At 43.3% G+C, this 24,014-nt stretch overlaps 1 protein-coding gene across 3 annotated transcripts in view; it reads right to left on the bottom strand.

Annotated features, from left to right (window-relative positions):
- The window catches only part of ITGA6 (integrin subunit alpha 6), a 179,756-nt gene that overhangs the window by 102,544 nt on the left and 53,198 nt on the right, over positions 1-24,014 (bottom strand). For all 3 annotated transcript variants that reach the window (XM_069225341.1, XM_069225340.1, XM_069225342.1), the window contains exons 2-3: positions 16,139-16,266; positions 937-1,016 (exon numbers count right to left, since the gene is read on the bottom strand). In XM_069225341.1, the coding sequence (XP_069081442.1) occupies positions 937-1,016; positions 16,139-16,266 (208 nt within the window). The remainder of the gene's footprint in view (positions 1-936; positions 1,017-16,138; positions 16,267-24,014) is intronic.

The raw sequence follows: 24,014 nt of genomic DNA, 5'->3' as shown, positions 1-24,014 counted from the left end.
AAAGATAATAAACAGAGTTTATTATCCTTTTCTTGTAAAGGATTTGCAGCTGCCGCTGCTGGCGAGAGGGGAAGGAACGCTCCTCTACCCTTGAGGAGGAGCCACCCCTGCACAGCTATGAAAGTAAGTAGGGAAACATTGTGGATGAGTCAACACTAGCTTTACAAACAGTACTGAAAGACTATCAGGTTGTGCATGTAGACCAGCCAACATGTCACCTGTGAAAATAGCATAACTAGCTAGAACGATACAATAACACTGAACTGGGCAGATGTTGAGTTCTAAAATATACTAACACCTTCCTGCTTCGGAAAGTGTTGCCTTTATGAAACAGGGGAACACACGTTACAAAGCAATGGCTAAAAATAAGATATACATACAATAAAGTGTTAAGTCTTTTTTTTTTTTTTTTTATTACACTCCTGGGTTATCCACAGACCCAGTTATGGGTCACTCAGAACGAGTAAGCACACCATATTATTTCAATGGGGAATCTATCTGAGACCAGACTTTCAAGTGACACTTTAATTCATTTTAATGGAATTAAAAGAAATACATTTTTTACAACATCAATGTCTAGAACTCCCAAAATGGATTTGGGACACAACACGATACTAGTAGCCCTGGGGCTTTCAAAGATGTACTTTATCTGTAGAAATGATGTGCATCCTTTATAGGAAAATAACATGTACCCGCATTGGTTGTGAAGTCCTTTTCTTAACTGATGTTAAGGAAGGGAAACGCACAGCAATTAACCAATTAATTCTATTCACACAAGCAACTCATGAAACGAAGTTCGAGCTAATCCTTTTTGGTGCCATTATAATTTTATAGCAGAAAAATCAAATTTACTGGCCTATATGCCATGGCATTATTTTGGCGAGCAAAATAAATCGAAACATCTGATATGAATCACAATACAGCATGCACACTTACCACAACTTTTCCCCCTGGTCCTTGACTTTGAACACTAACGCCCATCCACTGATTTTCTCGACTTTCTTTATTTGTCTCAACTAAAGAAACAGAAAATGTTAAGTTAAATACTTAGCATCTGCTGAAGACACATGGGTAAGAAAGAAATTCGAACAGATCGGCATGGGTTTCACAGACTGTAGATACCAACACACCCAGATTATTTTTCTCAACCCGGTTATCCTTCTCCTTTTAATTCTTTACCCAATGGATTGGGAAAATAGATTTAATTTTTGGAAAACCCCGACCTCCACTCCAGCACCATCGTAGCACGTCCAGGACATTTTATATTAAATTCGTAATCATCAGAAGGTACAAAGAGAGGCTTGAGGTACTGCAGGGTGCTCATCCACTGCGAAAAATGTCTTCAAGTAACTAGAGGGCAGTAATGCAAAAAGAGATTGTATTGGCCGCGCTACAAGGGCTTGGAAAGAACATTGGAAGATTACAGGGGAAATCTAATGTCCTCAGATGACAAGGAAGAAACGAGGAGGACAGGACATCAGGAGAAAACCATTACTTCTTCATTAGCCAATTACAAATGGAAAATGAACAATCAAAACCATTACAGTCGTACGAGCATGTGGGACTGCAGTCAGAGATGCCTACTACTAAAACCTTTCAAAAATGTGATATTGCGGGTACAGCGAGAGTCTGAAAACTGAACAAGCATCCATTTAAACTTCAGTTTGTTTTTCTTTAAAAAAAAAAAACATTCAATTTGTTTCCTTTTGGTCCTAAAATTGTGATTTAATTGCCATTTAGAAAGTGTAATTCTTTTCCAGAAACACTGAAATATGGCACAGGTGTGCATTTAATAGGTCGCAAAAGTACACGTGCGTTTTTATCGGTAAAAGGCATCGAACTTTTTATCTTTCTGATGCTAGTATATCTGAACTTGCTTAAAGAAAGCAGGTGGCAAATGACCCAAACTATCATTCATATAAGTCAACAGCTCACATAATTACCAGAAAGAGAAAGGAGAGTAAAACATCATTATTTGTAACTTTATCATATACGTCTTTATCTAGAAATATAACATTGTTTAGTAGACTGAGTTAGACGTCCCGACAGGCTGCATTTATCAAGTGGAAAATAATATATCAGTTTAAAGCATTTAAACGCCACATTTCATAATCCAATATACACGGCGAGTTTAGTCATGGGTCGTTGGTAATACCAATAGGTCTGGCTTATATTAAAAGTGCATCTTCAATCACTGGTGGAGTTAGACACTCAGATCATCAGGTTTGAACTCTTTCACTCATTCTTTTGTCCACCCACTCATTCCTCAACAATAAAAACACACAAACGTATAAGCATATGCAAGATACACTAAGGGAATACACGTAGGAAAAAGAAACATGTCATCACCTAAACCTGCGCCCATATGCTTGCAATAAAAAAAAAATGGAGTAGAAATTAAGCATAGAATAGTGAGACCATCTTGGAATGATATTGTGCTTAGTGTACAGACCTATAAAAAGAATCTACTTTCAAAGGCTTCTTGGTTAAACGTATGTCTTCACAACAAATGTTAGTCCTAACGTCTTCTTTGCAACTTTTCATAATAAGCAGAGCAGACTTATGGGATCCAGCATATCTATTCGCTATGAACCAAACAGGCCTATTGCATTTATCACTACTATGTCACCATAACCATCAGGCCTACACTATGGAACATATGCTTTCCCACTAGGAGCCCACTGGGTATACGATCATAAAACTGCAAAGATGTACACAATTCCAGTTAATAATATAATATACAATATTAACAAGAATTATCATCCTGCAAATCTTCTAGCTCAACAGTTTGTCAGAGGGCACAACTAACAAAAACTCTGCCCTAAAATTGTACTCTCAGAATGCTGCCTTTAGGCACACAGTCATAATTACAAATGTACACACTTACAATTGACAAAAATACACAACTCTTCAAAAGGGGACTAACAAGAATTCTCACAGTACAAATCTCCTGCCCCCAAGGTGTATCAGAGGGTGTAATCAACAACAAAACCCAGGCCGTTTATAGGAATCTGTCTGTGTTTATGTAACAAATTCTGACAAAAGTCCTGTTGGCCTGCTTTGACACAGGAAAATAACAATCCACCTTTATAGCATATTGGTTTTAACAATTTTTTTTTTTTCAATAAATGTTACCTTTACTGCCTTTGATGTAAATGTTTATAATAAACCCATCACACTTATGGCATCTCACATAATTTTTTTCCTAGGAACTCTTCAGGTCGATAGCTTAGATAATTGGCTTGTCCACATAACTGACCCAAGCGGAGTATATTGAGCATAAGCTTTCCAACAAGGCATCTATCGGCATGCAGTCATTAAAGTACAAACATGTACATAATTACAGTTAGCACATTTCTAGCACCAAAGTTTGTCAGAGGGAAGAACTGCCACAAAAACCCTTGCTTAATTCAGTAATCTGTGAGAGTCAGTGAAATGAAAAAACTGTCAGTAACATAAAAGGTGATGGAAGGATAGCTTGCAAACAGTCCAACCACTGGAAATTGCTTTGGTCCAGAGTTGAATGTTGGGTGAAAATGATAGACTGGAATGCAGCCTGCGTGATCACCAGTGGCTGTGATTAATTCAAGTATTCCAACAATCATTGTGTTATTGTTACAGTTATTGCCCTAAGCGCAGTGGGTAGTCCCTAATGCGAGTCCCGTGCTCACTTTGTCACAGGACACAAGTTACGCCCTACTGATGAGCAAGTAGGGCAAAACCGGCGTGGGGTAGATTGCCTCGCCTGGCAGTTCGTAACAGACTGTTCTCATGAGCGGCAGGCTCAGTACTGATTTGCATTATGTGGGCCTTTGCCCATAGAGACAGGGTGGGTGAAAAATGATGGACTAGAATGCAGCCCCAAGTGACTCTCTGTAGCGGAGATTCATTCACACATTCCATCCATCACCTTGTTGTTGTTGTTACATGAACAACCTTTCTACATGTTTTATCACAGGGTAATAACAATTCACTCTTAAAAGCCATTGACATGATTTTCACAATAAATAAGTCAGGTCCACTGCCTTTGTTGTAACATGACATAACAGATGAGCCTTTACTCATTAGCTTGTCACCATGACCATCTCAGGCCAACTTTATGAAGCATAATCTTTGTCACAAAAAAGTGCAAATCAACCACTCTTTCAGTAGAGACAAGCCCTACAACCATCAAAAGCTTGCAGATAGGAAGATCAACATACGGCGGAACCAAAGATCATCTCTCAGTACTGCCTCTTAATGCTCTTTTTCTGATAATGCCAAAAACTAGGGGACAGCTGTGGTACCAATTTAGAACTCAGCAGCACTTCAAGATTTTTAAGCAGGAAGCTTTCTCACTACATGAGGTAGGCTGATCTATCCTTGTCTCAATGAGATACTTGCTATCTGATCCTTCCCATCTTCAACAAAGCAGGTTACTGCTTTTGATGTGGTGCAACATGGATCCTCACAACACAGATATTGGTAGTTTATACACTGAATGCAATTACTGGGGTTTGTGGCTTGTAATTTGGCACAATGGGAATTAATTTAATGTGGAGACTGGGCGATAGTAAAGAGACTTGACATTGGTACATCACATATCCAGCCCCATGTGATCTTACCACTTCCTGGTCCCACTGTTGAGTATCCAATACCTATGTGCTGGGTTTTGGCTCCCAGTTTCATAAGTTAAAGTGGTTAATAAGTAATATTTCTTTCATACAATACTGGAGGAGCAGCGACAAGAGCCTCTACTGAATCAAAGACTAACACAGCTAAAGAGGTATCCAGAATGCAGCTATCCCCCTTACCACAGGAGTTCATGGGTTTGAACACATTTCTCTAGTTTGGTTTAGCCCCAAAAGTAAATTGCTAGTAAATCAATCTAAGGTACTCAGCATCACTCTTAGAGGTCTCTATTTAATGGAGCCTCCACTGATGTAGTAAAGGCTTTGCCTCTCCAACAGACTGATGCTTGTTCCCCATTTCAAAAAGGCAACAGTATGCAATGCAGGGGTTTGTGGTCCTGCTGTGGGTTACACTATTGGTTCCATTGTTAACAGTAAAGATAATCAGGCTTCCTGGAGACTCACAGGATATGGATCGTCCCCCCGTAATGTGTCTTGGCATATTTCAGATCTAACAAATTTTGACTTGTCATGATTCACCTACAGCAGTAAATGAAGTCTTCAGTGAGCCAAAAGGTGCCTAAATGCCAAGTGGTCGGACAGCATTTTAGTAAACAAAGTTTGTCCATATACAGCCACAGAGTGTGAAAAATATACAGAATGCAAGACATCAAAAAAAGTTGCAAATCGCAGATGTTACAGAACAGAAACTGCCACCAGAACAAATGCATCCTTTGGAATCTATGTTTTTATCAAAACTCGAGGTTTTAACTTATTCTAATGAGTATTAAAGCATGAGGAATCATGGCAAAAACATACATGTTACCTGAATGTGCCCCTTACACTTTTCCTACCTAGACCCATGTAAGGAATACACAACATTGTCTAAAATCATGATCCCTGGTGTTGACATTTTAAAATCGAATGAAGTGACAGTAAATAATAATAATTGCCATGGCTTCATGAATCAACCCATGCTGGTCATTAGAACCATTACCAGCCATTAACTGACTCACAAAAAGATCCCACCATATAGAAGTGGAAAGGTAGGGCCAAACTCCTAGATACCAAGTGGGCTTTTGCTTTAAGCATTTGATTTGCATCTATAAGACATAACTGGATACAAAGTCTTCTCCGGTGAAGAAGAGCCTGAGAGACAGTAACAGCAGCTTAGATTTTGAAAAAGAAACATCCTGTGTAATCCATGTGGGCCCTTCAAGTCTTCCTTATCCGTAACACACACGGCAAATACCAGTGAGCATCTGGAGTGAGACACGCCTCCAGGAACCTGCTCTTACTAACTGAGAATAGGGAGCATGGTGGAAGTATATGCACCCTTGGATAAACACCAGCTGCGCAAACGTTTCTGGGGTATAAAAATGATCAGCAACTATGAAACAAAACTATATAGTATGGTTCCTTTTGGAAATCAACGCCTCAGCTGCATTCCATTGGAAGAGTAGTCTAGAGTGCTAGAGGTTTCCGAATAATGAGCGTTCTCAGAAATTCTGGAAAGGGAGATCTAGCTTCCTTCCATCACTGAAGTGCTGCTTCAAAGTGCGGCATTGCACGTGCCACTAATCCAAATGCTTTAGGAACTGGGCAATATTGCACTAATAGTGCAGCTCATCCAATCCTGGGTTCCCCTCGATACCCACTTTCCAGAAATGTACCATGTGGCAGACTTCTTTTGTGTCAAGACCAACAGTGCGAAACAGCAAACCCTTAACGTGATAAAATGGAGTGGCCTATCCCTGCTAAACATGGCTGCACTTCCGTCCATCTCCTACCCAGTTATCATTTCAAGCTCACAAACAGGAGGCATACTAGTGGACGGAAAGCGGAATCTAGAATTGGATGAGATTAGCCATCTCCGGCGAATCCTGGTTGTGTTCAAACGAAATGGTGGTGGACCTATCTTGTTTTCTGCATGGTGCAAAGTTCAAGGAACTACTGCTTGAACAGTGGCAGTGACTATACCAGGATCCTTTAGGATCAACACTTTTCTAAGTACTTTCATTTATTAACCAGGTACAGGATACATGCCTTATCTCATCATAGGTTTAATGTGAATGTCCACCCATGAGCAGAGCTAGATGGGATGAATGACTGGATTAGAGAGGCAACGAGCGAGCGATAGGCAAAAAGAGAAATGGGGGCAGGAGAGACAGAGGAAGGTGGTTACATATCCAGTATGCAGTTGTGAACAAAAATAGTGATAAGCAACCAATTTACAGCTTGGCGCATTCTGTGCACTGTTTTACGGGTATATCTTTCACAATGTTGATCCATAAAAAGGCCTTAACCTAAATTCAGGTCCGTTTTACTTCCACAGGTTCAAGCATCATGGCAGCTGCTACTCTGAACTGATGGTGTACACGATGCTTATAAATGTTTACGATCTGCCATTAACAATAGAAGGTTTGTTCGGGTTGAGAATTATGACTCAGTTACAAAAACACTGTGTCTTATCATTCCAATATTAAAACTGTACAACGTCCCTATTAAACTATAACATGCAACGTCAATGGCCCTGCCAATCAATCAATCAATCAATCAAGAAATTTGTATAGCGCGCTACTCACCCGGAGGGTCTCAAGGCGCTGGGGGAGGGGGGACCGCTACTGCTCGAACAGCCAGGTCTTGAGTTGCTTCCTGAAGGAGAGGTGGTCTTGGGTCAGGCGGAGGTGGATGGGGAGGGAGTTCCAAGTCTTGGCTGCCAGGTAGGAAAAGGATCTTCCTCCCATGGTGGCTTTTCTAATGCGTGGCACGGCGGCGAGGGCGTGGCTGGTCGATCGTAGCTGGCGGGTGGGAGTGTAGAAGGTCAGGCGGTTGTTGAGGTACCTGGGGCCCAGGTCGTGGAGGGCCTTGTGTGCGTGGGTGAGGAGACGGAACGTGATTCTCTTGCTGACGGGGAGCCAGTGCAAGTCTCTCAAGTGTCCGGAGATGTGGCTGTGACGGGGGATGTCAAGGATGAGGCGTGCGGAGGCGTTCTGGATGTGTTGGAGTCCTTTCTGTAGTTTGGCCGTGGTTCCGGTGTAGAGGGTGTTACCGTAGTCCAGTCGGCTGGTGACGAGTGCCTGGGTGACCGTCTTCCTGGTTTCGGTGGGGATCCATCGGAAGATCTTTCGGAGCATGCGTAGGATGTTGAAGCATGATGATGAGACGGCGTTGACTTGTCTGGTCATCGAGAGGGAGGAGTCCAGGATGAAGCCCAGGTTGCATGCGTGGTCCGTTGGTTTGGGTGCGCTGCCCAGGGCAGGGGGCCACCAGGAGTCGTCCCAGGCAAAGGGTGATGATCCAAGGATGAGGACTTCCGTCTTGTCTGAGTTCAGTTTCAGGCGGCTGTTCATCATCCACTCGGCTACGTCTTTCATCCCTTTGTGCAGGTTGGTTCTGGCGGTGGCTGGGTCGTTGGTAAGGGAGAGGATCAGCTGGGTGTCGTTGGCGTAGGAGATGATGTTGAGGTTGTGTTGGCGTGCGATGGCTGCGAGGGGGCTCATGTAGACGTTGAAGAGGGTGGGGCTGAGTGATGATCCTTGTGGTACGCCGCAGCTGACTTTGGTGGCCTCGGATCTGTACGGGGGAGGCGGACTCTCTGGGTTCTTCCGGCGAGGAACGAGATGATCCACTCTAGTGCCTTCTCTTGGATTCCGATGTTGCTGAGGCGCTGCACTAGGGTGCGGTGGCAGACAGTGTCGAACGCTGCGGAGAGGTCCAGGAGGATGAGGGCCGCTGTCTCCCCGTTGTCGAGCAGGGCTCGGATGTCATCGGTGGCTGCGATGAGGGCGGTCTCGGTGCTGTGGTTGGCTCGGAAGCCGGACTGCGAGTGGTCGAGGGATCCATTAGTCTCGAGGAAGGCGGCTAGCTGTCTGTTGACGGTCTTCTCGATGACTTTGGCAGGAAACGGGAGGAGCGAGATGGGGCGGTAGTTCTTAAGGTCGGTGGGGTCTGCTGATGGTTTCTTCAGGAGGGCGCTGAGTTCGGCATGTTTCCAGCTCTCCGGGAAGGTGGCGGTGTTGAAGGAGCAGTTGACGATGTCCCAGAGATGGGGTGCGATGACTGAGTCGGCTTTGTTGAAGACGTGGTGGGGGCATGGGTCGGTTGGAGAACCGGAATGGATGGTGTTCATCATCTGGATGGTGTCTTCGGTGCTGACCGGGGTCCAGGCGCGGAGGGTGGTGTTGGGGGGCGTCGGTTTGGTGGTTGGGTGCGTGGTCTGTGCGCTGAAGCTGTTGTGTATGTCGGCGATCTTGCTGTGAAATAACGAGCCGAGTGAGTCGCAGAGGTCTTGTGAGGGAGTGATGTCATTGTTTCCGGCGCTGGGGTTGGAGAGCTCTTTGACGATGCTGAAGAGTTCCTTGCTGTTGTGTGCGTTGTTGTCTAGTCGTTCTTTGAATGCGGTCTTCTTGGTGGTGTGGATCGGCTGGTGGTGTTTGCGGGAGGCGTGCTTGAGGGCGGTCATGTTGTCTGTGGTCGGGTTTTTCCGCCAGGCTTTCTCGAGGGTGCGGCAGTTCTTCTTGGAGTTCTTGAGGTCGTTGTTGAACCAGGAGGCTTTCTTGCTGTTGGGCCTGGTGGGATGGGTTTTCAGGGGTGCGAGGTTGTCAGCGCAGTTGGTGATCCACTGTGTGAGGTTGTTGGCTGCTTGGTTGGGGTCCGCTGAGCTGGCTGGAGGGTTCTGGCTCAGTGATGTGGAGAGCTGGTCGGTGGTGATCTTGTTCCAGCTCCTGCGGGGAGCCTGTTGTGGGTGGTGGTGAGTCGTGGTTCTTCTGAAGCTGAAGTAGATGCAACTGTGGTCTGTCCAGTGGAGTCCGGTGGAGTGGCTGAAGGAGATGTACTTGCTGGAGGAGAAGACTGGGTCAAGCGTGTGTCCGGCGTAGTGGGTGGGGGTGTTCACCAGTTGCTTGAGTCCGAGGTGGCGAGGTTGTCCAGCAGGGTGGTGGTGTTGTTGTCGTTGTTGTTCTCCAGGTGGAAGTTGAGGTCCCCTAGGAGGATGTAGTCAGCGGAGGGGAGGGTGTGTGGGCTGATGAAGTCTGCGATGTCTTCGCTGAATTGTGTGCGGGGTCCTGGGGGTCTGTAGATGAGGGTGCCTCTGAGTGTGGTCTTGGGGTCGGTGTGTATCTGGAAGTGGAGATGTTCGGCGGCTGTGAGGGTGTCGTCGGAGTTGGTCGTGATGCGGATGGTGTTCTTGTGGACAATGGCGATGCCTCCTCCTGTCTGGTTGACGCGGTCCCTCCGGGTGATCTTGTATCCGTCCGGGATGGCGATGGCGATGTCGGGCGCTGAGGAGGCGTTCATCCAGGTTTCTGTGAGGAAGGCGACGTCTGGAGATGTGGTGTCGAGCAGGTTCCAGAGTTCCACGGCGTGTCTGTGGATAGAGCGGGTGTTGAGCAGGATGCACTTCAGGTGGTTGCTGCTGGTTCTTGGCTTGGCGGGTGCGGTCCGTGTCTGAATGCAGGAGAACTTGCAGGATTGGCAGGTGAAGGGCCCGTGGGTGCGTCTAGGGGTGGCTCTGCAGCAGCCGGGGATCCGGCCGGTGTTGATTGCGATGAGAGTGGCGGCGTTGTAGGTCTTGCGGGTGGGCTGGCCTCTGCGGGGGCCAGGGGGTCTGGCGCTGGGCGCGGGCCAGGCGCGAAAGGGCGCAGACGGGCTTGCCTTAGGCGCGCCTTTGGCGCACCAGTGGCGCGCCCGCTGCGCGAGGCCTCCATATGAGTGGGAGAGGGAGGGAAGAGCAGCTGGGAGGTGGGAGCGGGGCGGCCAATGGGGTGTGAGGGGGGCGGAGCTACGGGACGCGGCGGTGGGAAACGGGTGGCGAGGGGGAGACGCGGTGCGCAGGGAAAGAGATTTAGGACCACAAACTGGGCAGAACAAGGTGAGGGGAGCAGTACAGGGCAGCAAAAGGACACAGGAATAAAGCAGCGGTCAGCGGTCTCACAGGGGCTGCGTGGCGGTGAGGGGAGCGACCTGCCTGGTAAACCTGCCTGGAGCGACCTGCCAATGAAAGGTTGCTAGTAATATCAACAGAATTTCACATTCAGGCAAAAAATGCTTCTTCATTTATGCTGGGTTGTTTATATGTCATAACAACTGCGATCTTTACAAAATAACTTGGGGAGTTCTTTGGGAGTGGTGATAAATTGTAGGAACTGAACTGCTGTCATGTGAAATATAGCCAGTTGTGGACAGCAGTTAATTTAAACAGAATTTCAATGAGATTGGTCAGACCCTATGCTCTCCCCAACATAAACCACAAATAAAGGTTTACAGGATTAAGGCAATTCCATGGCACAACTCCAGGTAAGGGAACAACGACTTAGCCCAATGGTTCCCCCTAAGTCAATTGTAGTAAAGGGGGTTGAATCGGGAAAAACAATTGGAATATTTTGTAGAGATCCACAGGGGGCGCCCTACTGAGCTCCACTGGGGATTAGAAACACTGTTTATAACTTAATCAAAGTCAGTCAAAAGAGCACCATTTTAATGTAGAAATAATCAGTAATATGATATCACATACAAAAACAATAATCAAACAATGATTGGTCCATTGCTATTACACCATAAAAAGCATGCCATGCAAAGAACCTCTCGGTGGTGAGCATGTTTACGTGATAGATGTGTGGGTCACGAGGGGGAGGCACAAGTGGCATGGGGCCACGAACCCTATGCTTTAAGGGCCTGTGCCTCTGCTAAAAAAATACTAAGTGATTGACTTTAAAACAGGTCTGCCTGTGTATTAAAGCAGCGCCTAAATAATGCAGTACCACTAGAGGGTGCCAGAAGCTGGAGGCAAGTTCACCTGGACCCCGCAATAGTTCCTGAAAGGCCTATCTGCCAATCAGGACGCAAGTTAAGAAAAATGTTGACTGCACATTAATGGCACATACAGCTCTGTTGCCTGGTCCTCTAGCTGGAGACCTGAACAGAAGGAGTTAAATACATGCTGGGAGTAGGGGTGGCGATGATGAACGCCACAAACATGCCTCTGAGTGAGGTTAAGTGCTGCTTGAGTCAGTGACTTTTTTATATATATATATATGATGCGTGGAATGAAGCGTTATATATATATATATATATATATATATATATATATATAACGCTTCATTCCACGCATCTGCTGTTTCCAACAGTGAAAGACAGGTGTTGTCATTACCCAGAATAATTGTACTCACTTTACCCAAGTCAAAAGGACGAGCCAGACTGCACATCAGCTCATGTGTTAGAGGTGAACATTCAACTCACCGTAGTATCCAGTTGGTATCCAGGTAAATGAGTCAGGCTCATTTTTAGGTCTCTTAGCTATCTTTTATTGAAAGACCACTTCCAGACCATTCTAAAAACTTACACGCTTTTGGTCAGCTCATTACTTACTGCTGGTTAGCTTTGTTACTCTCATTTGCTTGTTTTTTATTTCATGGCTTTTCTTGCTTTTCTTGTGTTTGTCCCTCCCCTGTTGAGTAGTTTCTTCACAATTCCTTGGACGGGAAGGCATATTCCCACTGCTTACTTTCAGGGAACTACTTTTTTGTTTTTCAGTTCAGCACTCCATGTGAGTGCATGTACTTTTCTGCTGTCTCCCTCACGTGCTTGCCCTCCCCCCACCCTCAAAACCCCATCCACCATCCGTGTGGCCCCCACCCGCCAGATCTCCCGTTGCTTACAAAACATTCCCCTTAATTTTATTTTCCAAAATCTACCTCCAACCTTCATTTCCCTTCCGCGACCCAGTTCACCTTGTGCGACTCACCTATCCCCGACTTCCATTGGCTGTTTAACTCTCCCACCACCCTCTCCACCTTTGGTCCATCTCCCTTCCTCTACTACTCTCCGCCACCCCCGTACCTCTAGGTCTAACATTAATTTTTCTTTTTGGTTTTTTTTTCCTCCTTTTTTTGGTAAGATCTGTCAGCTACAAACCGCTACCAGGCTTCTTTATAAAAAAGCCCATTTTAGCGTGAGTAACCACCACAAGACTGCAGCCTGCCATTTTGTAACAATGAGTAATTAAAAAAATAAAAATAAAAAGGGGTCATGACAGTAATCATCTCGCGCCTTTTTTGCCAATGCAGCATTTACAACAACCATATTTTTTTTTTTTTGGTTGATACTGAACATCATTGACATCACCAACAGGTCCACGTAGTAGCCTAAAGAAGAGACATGTTTTATTTGCCAATACTTGTTAATGCTACAATAAATGAAAAATGACAGACTAAAACGGAAAATCGGCCTTTCAAATGTGGTTATATCAAACATTTCTTTGCACGAAAACACAGGTAAAATGCGTTTGAGAGAGAATATTTATATCAGTTGCCTAGCGTTCCCGAACAGAGCCACTGGATGGCAGTATTAGCACCCATTTGCAATGATACGAGTTGTTTAAATTCAGAATGTTTCGGAGGAATGGTGTTACAATGTACAAATGTAACCACTGGTGCAACAGCCAGGGTTTTTGTTATGTTTCCTTTACAAATAATTAAAATATGCCAAGCTGCTTTAAAAGACAGAAGTAAGCTGGTGAAAAAACATCCTGAGGCCCGTCAAAAAGCTCACACGCTGGTGTTGCAAGCACAAAAACGACACGTACGCCGTGCATGTTAGAATCAAGACTACAAGGCTATAGGCTATTCGAGCACACAAACATACGATGTCAAATACACTCAGTCCGAACGTGTAGCAAATCAAAGTTGTATAGCTTCGGCGCGGGATCAAATGCAAAATATCGTCAATGGCTGTGCTCATGATGGGTCCTCTTTCTGGGTTCCAACAGTAACAGCTGGTTTTAGAAATGTTTTGCAGTTTGTGTGCACCCTGTGCTGCACTCTACCCCTCCCCCAAAACGACACGACACCAAACGCCAGCTGCCTCTGCAGACACGTCAAATACGGGCATTAGCTACGCCCCCCGTCGGGCCCCTTAGTACCCCGACTCTGCCCTTGCCAACCATGGTACCAGGGGTCAGAGGCGGGAAGAGAAAGTGAACATGGCCATAGAGTCCATCCACCGTGAGATGACTCCACTTTGGCGAGGAAAATTCTTCTGATAACTGATGGTCGAATGTATATATCCTTCGGGGCAGAGTGATTAATGCGGGGTGGGATACGGGGTGCACTGCTCTACACAGAGCGGTTCCTCATTATATGGCGGACAGGGCGAGGGGCAACAGGCCAACGCTGGCGCAATCCTGTCTGACGCCCTAGAGCAGAGGTCTTCAAACTGGGGGGCGGGCCCCCTTAGGGGGGCCTAAAGTGGTCCGGGGAGGGGGGGCGCCAGACTCTGGCCAAAAGAAGTATTCTACAGATAACAGGCCATTGTTTTAAGCAGAAGCATGTCGTTGCATTTTTAAAAAGGCAGCGGTACTTAACTGCAATGTTTAAATAGGTCTAGACATATTTAAACATTGAAAACTTTATAAAATAATTGTGGAAAAATTATGAGGCGGGGCCCAATGTATTTATTTTTCAACTGGGGGGGGGGCGCAGCATTAAAAAGTTGGAGACCACTGCCCTAGAGCATCGCTTTTTGGTGACACAAGCAATGGTAATAGGGCCCAGGGTACGAAGGGCCCACTGCAGTAAGGTAATATCGGTTATTCTACTGCCGCAGGAAGATTTTTCCTTGCTTGCCTTGGCTGACATGGCACCTATGCTAGGGCCCTGCTCCTTGGGTTGGTTGCCTGCTGTGCAGAAACTATTACAGTTTTTATCCAAAAGAATCCTTGCAAACACAGCCACACTAGTGCAGGGTTCACCTGCATCCGGCCACACAGCGCAGGTGACTCAGGCAGTGGCAACCAGCGCAATAAAGGGGAGCGCGCCACATCAGAAAAGCAATTAAAGGAGCACCTGGCAAGATGTGTGCCAGAGATCATGGACAGCAATTGTTCTTTAATTTGTCACCGAAAACTGCCAGTTTACAAAGACTAACATTCTGTGGGGCAATCAAAACTTCTTGGGCCATCTGGGAACATTATGGGGGTTTTAGGCTGCTAAATGGCAAAAAGCTCAGCTAGAATGCCAAATGTCAAGATCCAAGGTTACTTTTTGGCCGGTCTATCCATGGACACAAGTAAAATGTCAGTTCTCTACTAGGGACAACATGTGGAGATCAATGCGGAAAACCAACTGGATTTGTTCTTGCATCGACACAAAGAAGTCACTCGAATTCACATGAAGGGCTGATTTTAAAAGGCATCGAACACATTTAGATTGTAGGTTAGCAAAGCCATTCAAGATGCACTGTATTAAACATACCAGGTGTGCAAAGTGTTTCCAAAGCCTTGGACGCACAAAGCACGAAGTGATTATTACATTGAAAAGGATGACCACCAGAATTCCATGAAAATATAAAAACCGTGCTCTTTGATGGCCACACAATACTATATTAGGGTACAGGTACGTCTTTCCATGAATCCAATCAACCTAATGGTCTCCACTCCAAGACATTTAAAAAAAAAAAAAAAAAAAAAAAAAAAAAAAAAAAACTTTCATTGGGGGCCCCATTGCCTTTGCTAATAAGATTCTTTTTCCCTCATGCTCTTAAAGCATCCCAGAGCACTAAATAGGAACAGGTTAGGCTGTCCACCCTGCACTACTTACTATACCGTACTGTTAGCAAAGAGAGCGCCTGGAAGGAAGAAGAGGCAAAAATTCACTGCCTTGTCAGTGGAAAAGGCTGAGCTTCCAGAGCAGCAACAATGAAAACCATGAATTCTTGAGATATTCGGATTGAGACATGGAAATGGATATTCCCCAGATACACGTGTTTGCATCTTCCACCCATACAGCAGAACTATGTACATAGTAGGTGCTAGAAACATTCTGCTCCAAAACAAAGTGAACAATTATTGCACCTACTACTGAAATAAAAAACAGTTCAATGTATTTTTTGTAAAGTCCACTATAAAACCCTATTGGTGAGTGGGCTGTTCAAGGTATTGTTGTATAATTCTAAAACAAGCACACACTCACATGCAAAGGAATATGAAGTAAAGTATTTATTTTATTACTTATTTACTTTTGTATTCAAGGGGCGTTTATTGCGTTTGCCTTAAACGAAGAATGCAAAAAGGGTCTGGTTACCACCTGGTCTGTGAGAAAGGGCACCTGATCACCTTTAAGACAGCAAAATAAATCAAAGCTTCATGCCCTGAAGGAGAGCACAGGATACTGAAAATATAACCTACAAATAATAAAAGAAACCCCTTCCGGGGGTGTAACGTGGCCTCTACCCCCGTTAGTCATCAAAGGTCACAATGTAAAATCGCTTAGAAGATGTGCCTCTTTCAGAACAAACATTGCTTGTTGCATTGTCTTGCTGTGTACATCTGATGATTGGTGTATAGTGCATTTCAATAAATGGTGTGGAGAATACATTTAAATATGGTGCCAAGAGCTGTGCTGCATCGTGGACCCAATTCACCCCATCTGCCTTTGCGTTGAGTGACTCAACATGAACAGTCAAGCTCCAACACAGCTCCTTCTAATGCCAGCCACACCAGGTAATAAGGTAGGGATTAAAAAAAAGCTTACCATCATTATCAAACACCACCCTTGTGCAGGTTCCAAGAGGAGACTGGATATCACAGGAATACAGCCCGCCAGTAATGTTTGCGATCTGGTTGGGGAAAGACTTCGTCCTTGGAGCACCGACCAGCAATCTAGTCAAAGAAAGAGAAAGTGAATATTAGCCCTCGGATGTCACAAGTGCACAAATATTTCGGTGCACTTCTCTTCTAAATATGTTTTTTTTTTAATCAACAGAGAAGCAAAATATTAATAGGAGATGCTCCTATTGCAATCATTACATGTTAATGTTCACTCCACTCCTTTGCGCCTGCGTACATAGCAGCTCGTTTTCCAAAGTATTGCAATTATATTAGAATTGTAATGTATGCCTCACATCTTAATTAAAAAAATGCAATCTAATATACAAAAATAAGGCATCAATTTGAAGCTACTGTGAACAAGCAGGACAATTTACCGCACACGGATCCTGAACGCACCTTAAAGGACAGAAATTGATGTTCAGTCATTAGTTAAATCTCACCACGTTTGAAGGTGCAAGCCTCCTTGCACACCACACAGGACTGGTGTGTGGTGCCCTAGATGATGAAACGGTGTGGTAAAGAAGTGCCACAACGTGTGCCCCTGAGGTGTCCATCAACACTTCCCAACACTCTGTGAGGACACCCCAAAAAACCTGCCCGATATAACCTATTGATAAATTTGCATGAGGCATTGTCGTGCTGAATAATAAATGCTTGTTGGAAATGTTGGTATTCAAACCTGCGAATATGAGGTCACACACAAGTTCCTGTTGTGGATGCATTAGTCCACTGTCCCACCAAGCTCATCTAAGACATGCCCGTGAAGTACCAAGGAAAGTTAACCCACGGAAGGCATCCCATCCAACTTTGGGTTGGGCGGATGAGGGGTGAAGTTAGGGGCAGTGGTGGGAGCTGCACTGTGTCTTAAGCCATATAATACCTCTTTCAGTGTGACACAGGCCTAGTACAAACCTGTCGCTCCAAAGGAAATAGTTCTAAAGTGATTGACACAGATATCCCACATTTCTGGAAGAAGATGATATTCTAACGCTTAGGATGACCAACGTTCAATGGTGACAATTCACCACCACGATGACACCTTTCAGGTACTCTCGCACTTTCTATACCAACACTGACAAAAAATACACGCTTTTAAAAAATTCAACAGGAATAAAATAAATGGAGATAGAATCAGTATATCTGCTAAAGGTGCACCAGTTTAACATAGGAAAAAAAAGAAAGGGTAGACATTTGTTTCGAGAAAACAAGAAGCATAAACAACTCCGGAAAGAACATCAGGAGAAATACATAACACCAAAATGAAGCATGTGGATTTAGCAAGATGCTAGGATAAAATGAAGGAACATGGATTTGCTGTTGAATTCAGTCTCTTGCACATGTGCGCCACACCACCAACAGATGAAAACAATCTATACTGGAGGAACCAATTTAGCTAAGGGAAATCTGTTGGTAGCTCAACTATTTCCACACACACACACACACACACACTGAACTAGTCCAAAACATTTTGCAACTACTGTATCGTCCATCATCACGTAAACCACCACCAACAGAAGCATTAATATTAATAATAATTATTGGCCAGGGCTCGAATGAAAGAAAAAAACCCATCAAATTTGTAACATGCACAGAAATGGAGGATAGTGGCTGGAAGCACCCTCCATGTGATTTGCACATTGGCATGTTACTCTGGGCACCTCTTTGCTATGCTACCAAAATAACTTGCCATGAAATAAGCCTCCTTTGGTTATTTGTTGTATATATGACAGTTAAGGGATGAATGACGTTTCTAACTGGACCTTTGGGATACAAATCCCATAAAAAGAAACAGGGGAATGATTATGCTTCTTGCTGTTCTAAAACTACTTCATTAGGGACGAAATGAGATGAAATTACAATGCACACATTTTCAACATTTGTCTTTCATAACACCGAATTTTATAGCTCTCTTGGTACACAGTTTAAATGTTTGGACATTTATACCACATAAAAAGAAGTGGTTTAAAAAAAAAGAAAAAACAATTTCGCAAGGATGGCGTCATACCAGTGGATTATTTTTCGTAATCACTTGTCTTATGTACACTGAGCCATCTAGTAAGGTATAAAGGTGATTTTTATTTTTAATTACTAACTTTAGGTGCTCTACCAATGGCGGAAGAGCAATCTCAGGCATTTAAAGTAGGACAACCAATTTGTTGAGCTATTCCGCCATCTTTGATTTTCTGAGCATCAACTTTGTGGAGAGTAAAAAAAAAACTTCAACACCCTCATTGAAATCACAGCCCATTTCTAGCGGTCACTTGACAGGGTCAGGCCGAACAAGAAGGTAGGCACGGGCACCAAACCAAAAGTGGCTACCGATTAGTGAATTAGAAAGCAAAAAAGTGGCCCATGTTTACAAATTGGGGTAGTTCTGAACTTATAAAAGACACGGTTTATACGTGTTTTGCAAGGTTTAGAAGGTCACATAAGTTTGAGCTTATTGCAGGCAATTTTCTTTTTTGAAATATCAAGGTAATCAACAGTAAAAACAGGACCATCGGACTATAAAACAGGCCACCAAACAGCCAAAAAAAGACCAAACGCCCCACGCACTGACCTGTCAGATCAGGCCTTTCGGCACTGCCCGGTTGCCGAACAGGCCAGTCAGACCTTGAACCTTGAACACAGAAGCTTAAAAAAGTGTTCACATGTATAGAATGTGCTTCTTAGCGCAACAAAGCGTGTCTTCTCTTTGAAAAACCCTCATTCTGAACTAATCAATCATTTTCTTTTCCATTTACAGAAACACCCAAAAAAGTTGATTCTAGAATTTAACGATTTTCAAAATACACTTTCCTATTTGAAGAAAAAAAAAAAAACTTATTTCCTTGAAAACGGCACCAAAATAAACGTAATAAAAATGATATTTACTATTTTTCAATTCAGGCCTCTTAGGATTATGACATACAAACCTTTCGGCCTTTGGTTTATTCGGTCATCAGAATCACTCGATTCTGTTTTAGGACCATATCATATTTACTAATTCTGTAACCTATATATTGCAGCTGAAGTACTGGAATCCCTTTATAAAAAAGAAGTATCAAATTCCCTTATTACTGTATACTTGTGACATCACTCCTCACTTGTAATAAGAAAATAACATTCTACTGTAATAGTACATTTGAGATGAGACACCACAATTGTTTGCTGCAAGGCAGAGCAGGTCACACAGCAAAACTATAACTGCCCTGTGACAAATGTCTTCCTCAGTAGATGCGTGCTTACAAGGCTTTAACATTTTCGGCACTTTTATTCTCAGGGTTCCATTGGGTTTTTATCATAATGAAGATGTGATATCCAGCAGACAGTTAAACTTATGTTAATTTTGTCATATGGACAGGAATGTAATACCACAACCTGGAGCAATCAGATAGGTTTCCCAACTCAAAAGGTGCCTAAAATAAACAAAGTGGTTTCACTTAAGGCCTTCTCCAGACCACAAAAGACACTCTACCAAAACACTGTACTGAACAGTGACATTCCATGATGTGGACCTGTTTAGCAAGACCAGGGAAACATTCTACCGTTCAACTCACCCAATTAAAGACTACCTGGTCTCATTCTATGCGGAATACAAAAAACTCCCTGTCCAAGCAGGTGAGGTTCAAGAGCTGTAATGGCGGGACATGTGATGGAATTGTGTCCTTGCTATTTAGTCACCAAATTATTCCTCATACCTTCTGTTAAAACTCCCATCTCCAACTCTCCTATTCAAACATGCTCTACAGTAGCAGCCAAACAAGTGAATATATGCTTCTATCTATGTTTAACCACAGGGTATTATCCTACTATCTTTTCATGCTTGAACAAGTATAAAGCACAGTTCATGGGTTCATTTGGGAGGATAGCTTATGAAGAGTGAAGGACCAATACAGCAACAGTTAAAGAGTTTTAAGAAGCGGTGTTCTTTCGTAAACAACTGAAACCAGACTCTGTGCCCCTGAGCATGGTTTATAGAATTCTGAAAACTAATTATTAAGGGTTTGTCGGTCTTAGTGTTGATCTTTCACATTACATAAACTTGAGTTTCCAAGATTTTGGACCACCACAAAACACTGGAACGGGGGAGCGGTGGATCGCAATCTGCAAAAAGATATTCCTATGACTCTTCTCCAGGAGAGAATTGTATTTGGTCAAGGTTTTCATGTCAAACAGTTTAGTTTATACTAGTTTTGGAGGTCTTGGACTGGGGCCTCCAAATTTGCATTTATAGTTATCAAAGAGCTGTGACATACATTGGCACCCCTTTAATTTGAATTGCTCGCTTATGGTGGTGCTGGTTTCCTTTTGGTGGTTGAATATTAATGTATAGAAGTAAAAAATATCATGCCAGAAAACAGTGGCCAAAATATTCTGCTTGTTGATATCATGAAAAAGTATACATATATATATTATGTACACACACACACACACACACATTTATACAGTGTATGTATATATGGAGAATTTCTTTGCCACAAACCTAGCAACAAAAGCAATGGAGCACTGCACAGGGTCACAACCAACAAAGTCAACAAGTGATAGCAGAGGTGGCTGGTGTGTGGACTGTTAATGCATTTTAATATAGTATTCTTGAAAGAGATACATCTTCAATTTTGAACTAAATTGATCCAGCATTGGAGCAGTCCCGATTGATGCAGCTATTTTGTTTCAGATCTTGGGTGCATACACTTAAAAAGGCCTGTTGCCTTATTTTTTCTTTTTTAAAACTTAAGTCTGCAGTTTGGTGGTGTCTTGGCTGTGGGTGTGCCAACACCACCAGAGATGGTGAGCCTGTCTGTAAGATAAGCATTGATGCTGATCATAATGGCTTTGTACATAGTGGAGCTGGGTTTAAATTTGGTGTGTGGGGCGTCAAGGTGCAATCCAGAGATGAGAGTGCAAGGGCTTGTACAGCAGTTCTGCAGTGACAGTTTTGGAGGTAAACATATATTTACTATTTAGAGTTCAATAAGTAAATCTATACTTATCTATATATACGTTTCTTCAAAACATTCTTGTAGTTGCTACAATCTCAGCTCGATATTTCATTGCTAACATCCTGGTAGTAAACCACTATGGGAAGCACAGTGAGGACCCACAGTGTTGATGGGTAATCACTCCAGGTTTCTCCACTTTGTCAAGTCAGAGCAGGGAGACCCTTCATTCAGAGATGCTTAATTGTGTCTGCATCATCCCTCTATAAGTTCTACTTTCGTCAGGTTGATCTGCCAGGGAGTCTGACCAGGAACTCTCCCTCTTGGATCCTCTGGCTGAGTACCAGCAGGTCTTCTGTATCAAGTTTTATATTGCTCCAGGGAATACTCCTGTGTTTCTAGGAGTGCCTAAGAGGAATGGTGCTTCTCTGTTCAGATAATTCTTCCTATGATTTTCTCTCTGGGATTATGATCTCTGTAATGCTTGTGCGGAAGGGGTATGTTCAGACTCTGTGGATGAGGTTTTCTATGGAAAAGAGGATCCTGGCAAATCTACAAAATAACATTTTCCATGTGACAGAATGTTTCTTAATACTAGGTTCATTAGAAAGTTGTGCTAAATCTGTTCTGAGCCAGTCCTTGTAAAGGTTTCATTTTCTGGTTTATACCAAGGTTGTCTACTTTCATAGAATTCTTTACTGACTCAATATGAGTGGGAAAGGATCAATCATCTTTCTGCATCCCTTACTTCCTAATTCTTTTAACCATCTTCATTGGGTTGTATAGCATTCATAATACAGGTTACAGACTAGTGTGCTGTCCATTTATAAATGTCAAGGCAATATGATCCCACACTAATCACTGTCAATAGGTTTTACTTCTCCGGGTTTGTCAGGAGCATCTGGTTCACCCGTCCCCCTCCCACCTGATCCCGGACTTAGCCTACATTACCCAAGACACACAGGTTTGTTGCAGGTTTCATTTACGTTACCCAGCTCTATTAGGTGGGTTGGCAAAACGTTATTGCAGGTATCCTGGAGAATTGAGAAACCTCTTCACTGGGAATCGGTCTGAGCTGTTACCCCTCCCCCCCACCTCACACTGCCTCTTACTGAAAAGTCACCCAGACTAGATACATACACACCACCCTAGGACCCCGCCTGAATATTGGTAAAGATGTGATAGACTGACAGGGGCAGACAGACACCTTACATATGAATGAACACAACTGGAACAGCAAATATATCAATCATGCGAGTGAGCACCTGTGGGATGCATCGAGCCAATATAAGATAAGGGGCCATATGTACGAACACATTTTGCCATTGACACAGAATGGGAAAAACCCTTTGCTACATCTGGCCCATAGTTACTGACAGGATGTTTCCGTTTGAGGTGTAAGAAACATATACTGATAGCTAAAAGGAGGGAATGTAGTGAAATGTTTAACTTTCTGTAAAAATGATTACTAAATGTCAATAAAAATCTGTTAAAAAAACGCCTGTCTCTTGTTTCCTTGTGACAGCCAAGTTGTGACATCTATAGTGTCCTACAATAACAGAATGGTGTAGCTGCTCAGCTGTAATAACCTATTACAGTTGAAATGTCATCACGATTACTGCCAGAGCCACCAGTCAAGGTGAAAGACCGGTCACAAAGTAGAATTCCAGCAGTTTAAACAACAAAAACTAGAACTGCCTTATAGTTCTTCTGATAGTTTTTTCAAACATGATTAGTGATCAGCAGAAAGGAGTTCTGTTTGAGGACATGGTTATTTTTTGCATGCTATAAATCATTATAGGAACAAGAGAATCCCTCTGCATGTTTCTACACATTCCAGCTGACAGTACTGACTTACATTAAACGTACTGACTTACATTAAACTGACATTTTAGCAACAAATTGCTGAATGTGTTTTAGTGTATTCCATTACAGATTCGGTCTTTTATTCTTTTCTGCAACCATTTGATCTCTTTCATATGAATCAGCAAGACACCATGCATTTAAGCAATTTGCATGAATGCGATGTTGTAACCATGCATTATAAGGAATAAAATACCCTCTGCTGTATGTTAAAAATATATTGCAAGGCATTTCAGAGTTTCATGACCTTATAAAGTCACTTGGCCGTTGGCCTTATTTCCCTATAGAGTCTCATAAATCCACAGTGACTTGCAATATCTTTGTAATATACAACAGGGGCTGCTTTATCCCACATATGATTTCTGGACTCTTCTACTCTTTGGTTATCTTCAGCATCACGCACCCTCAGATTGAATGCTACTCATAAAACAGTGTATTTCAATGCATTGAAATGTATGAACTGCTTCTAGGCCAGTCTTGCAACTGATTTAGAATCCTTCATGTATTAAAGTAGCAGTCCTATTACAAACAACAATACCACTTGCAAATGGACACTCTGGGGGTTATTACAACTTTGGAGGAGGTGTTAATCCGTCCCAAAAGTGACGGTAAAGTGACGGATATACCACCAGCCGTATTACAAGTCCATTATATCCTATGGAACTCGTAATACGGCTGGTGGTATATCCGTCACTTTACCGTCACTTTTGGGACGGATTAACACCTCCTCCAAAGTTGTAATAACCCCCTGTGTGCCCCCTGTACATGGTCATGTATAAATGTATTGAATAACACTACTTCTCTGTCAGCATCCATACGCCTTCACTCAGATGCCTCTTAACTTGTATCCTGAAAAAGTTCCACTTTTTCACAAAACTTTCTGTGGAAGGATACATATTTTCTAATAATTCATAATTTTTAACCGTTGCCCGCTGACAATCACTATTTGATCATGGTTTCTTCAAAAATGTGTCAATGAAAAGCTTGTGGTGTGAGCCTTATGGGACCCACTCTAAA

Source organism: Pleurodeles waltl, chromosome 3_1 (assembly GCF_031143425.1).
Source record: "Pleurodeles waltl isolate 20211129_DDA chromosome 3_1, aPleWal1.hap1.20221129, whole genome shotgun sequence".
In the NCBI taxonomy this organism is placed as follows: domain Eukaryota; kingdom Metazoa; phylum Chordata; class Amphibia; order Caudata; family Salamandridae; genus Pleurodeles; species Pleurodeles waltl.
This window is presented reverse-complemented; position numbering and strand designations above follow the sequence as displayed.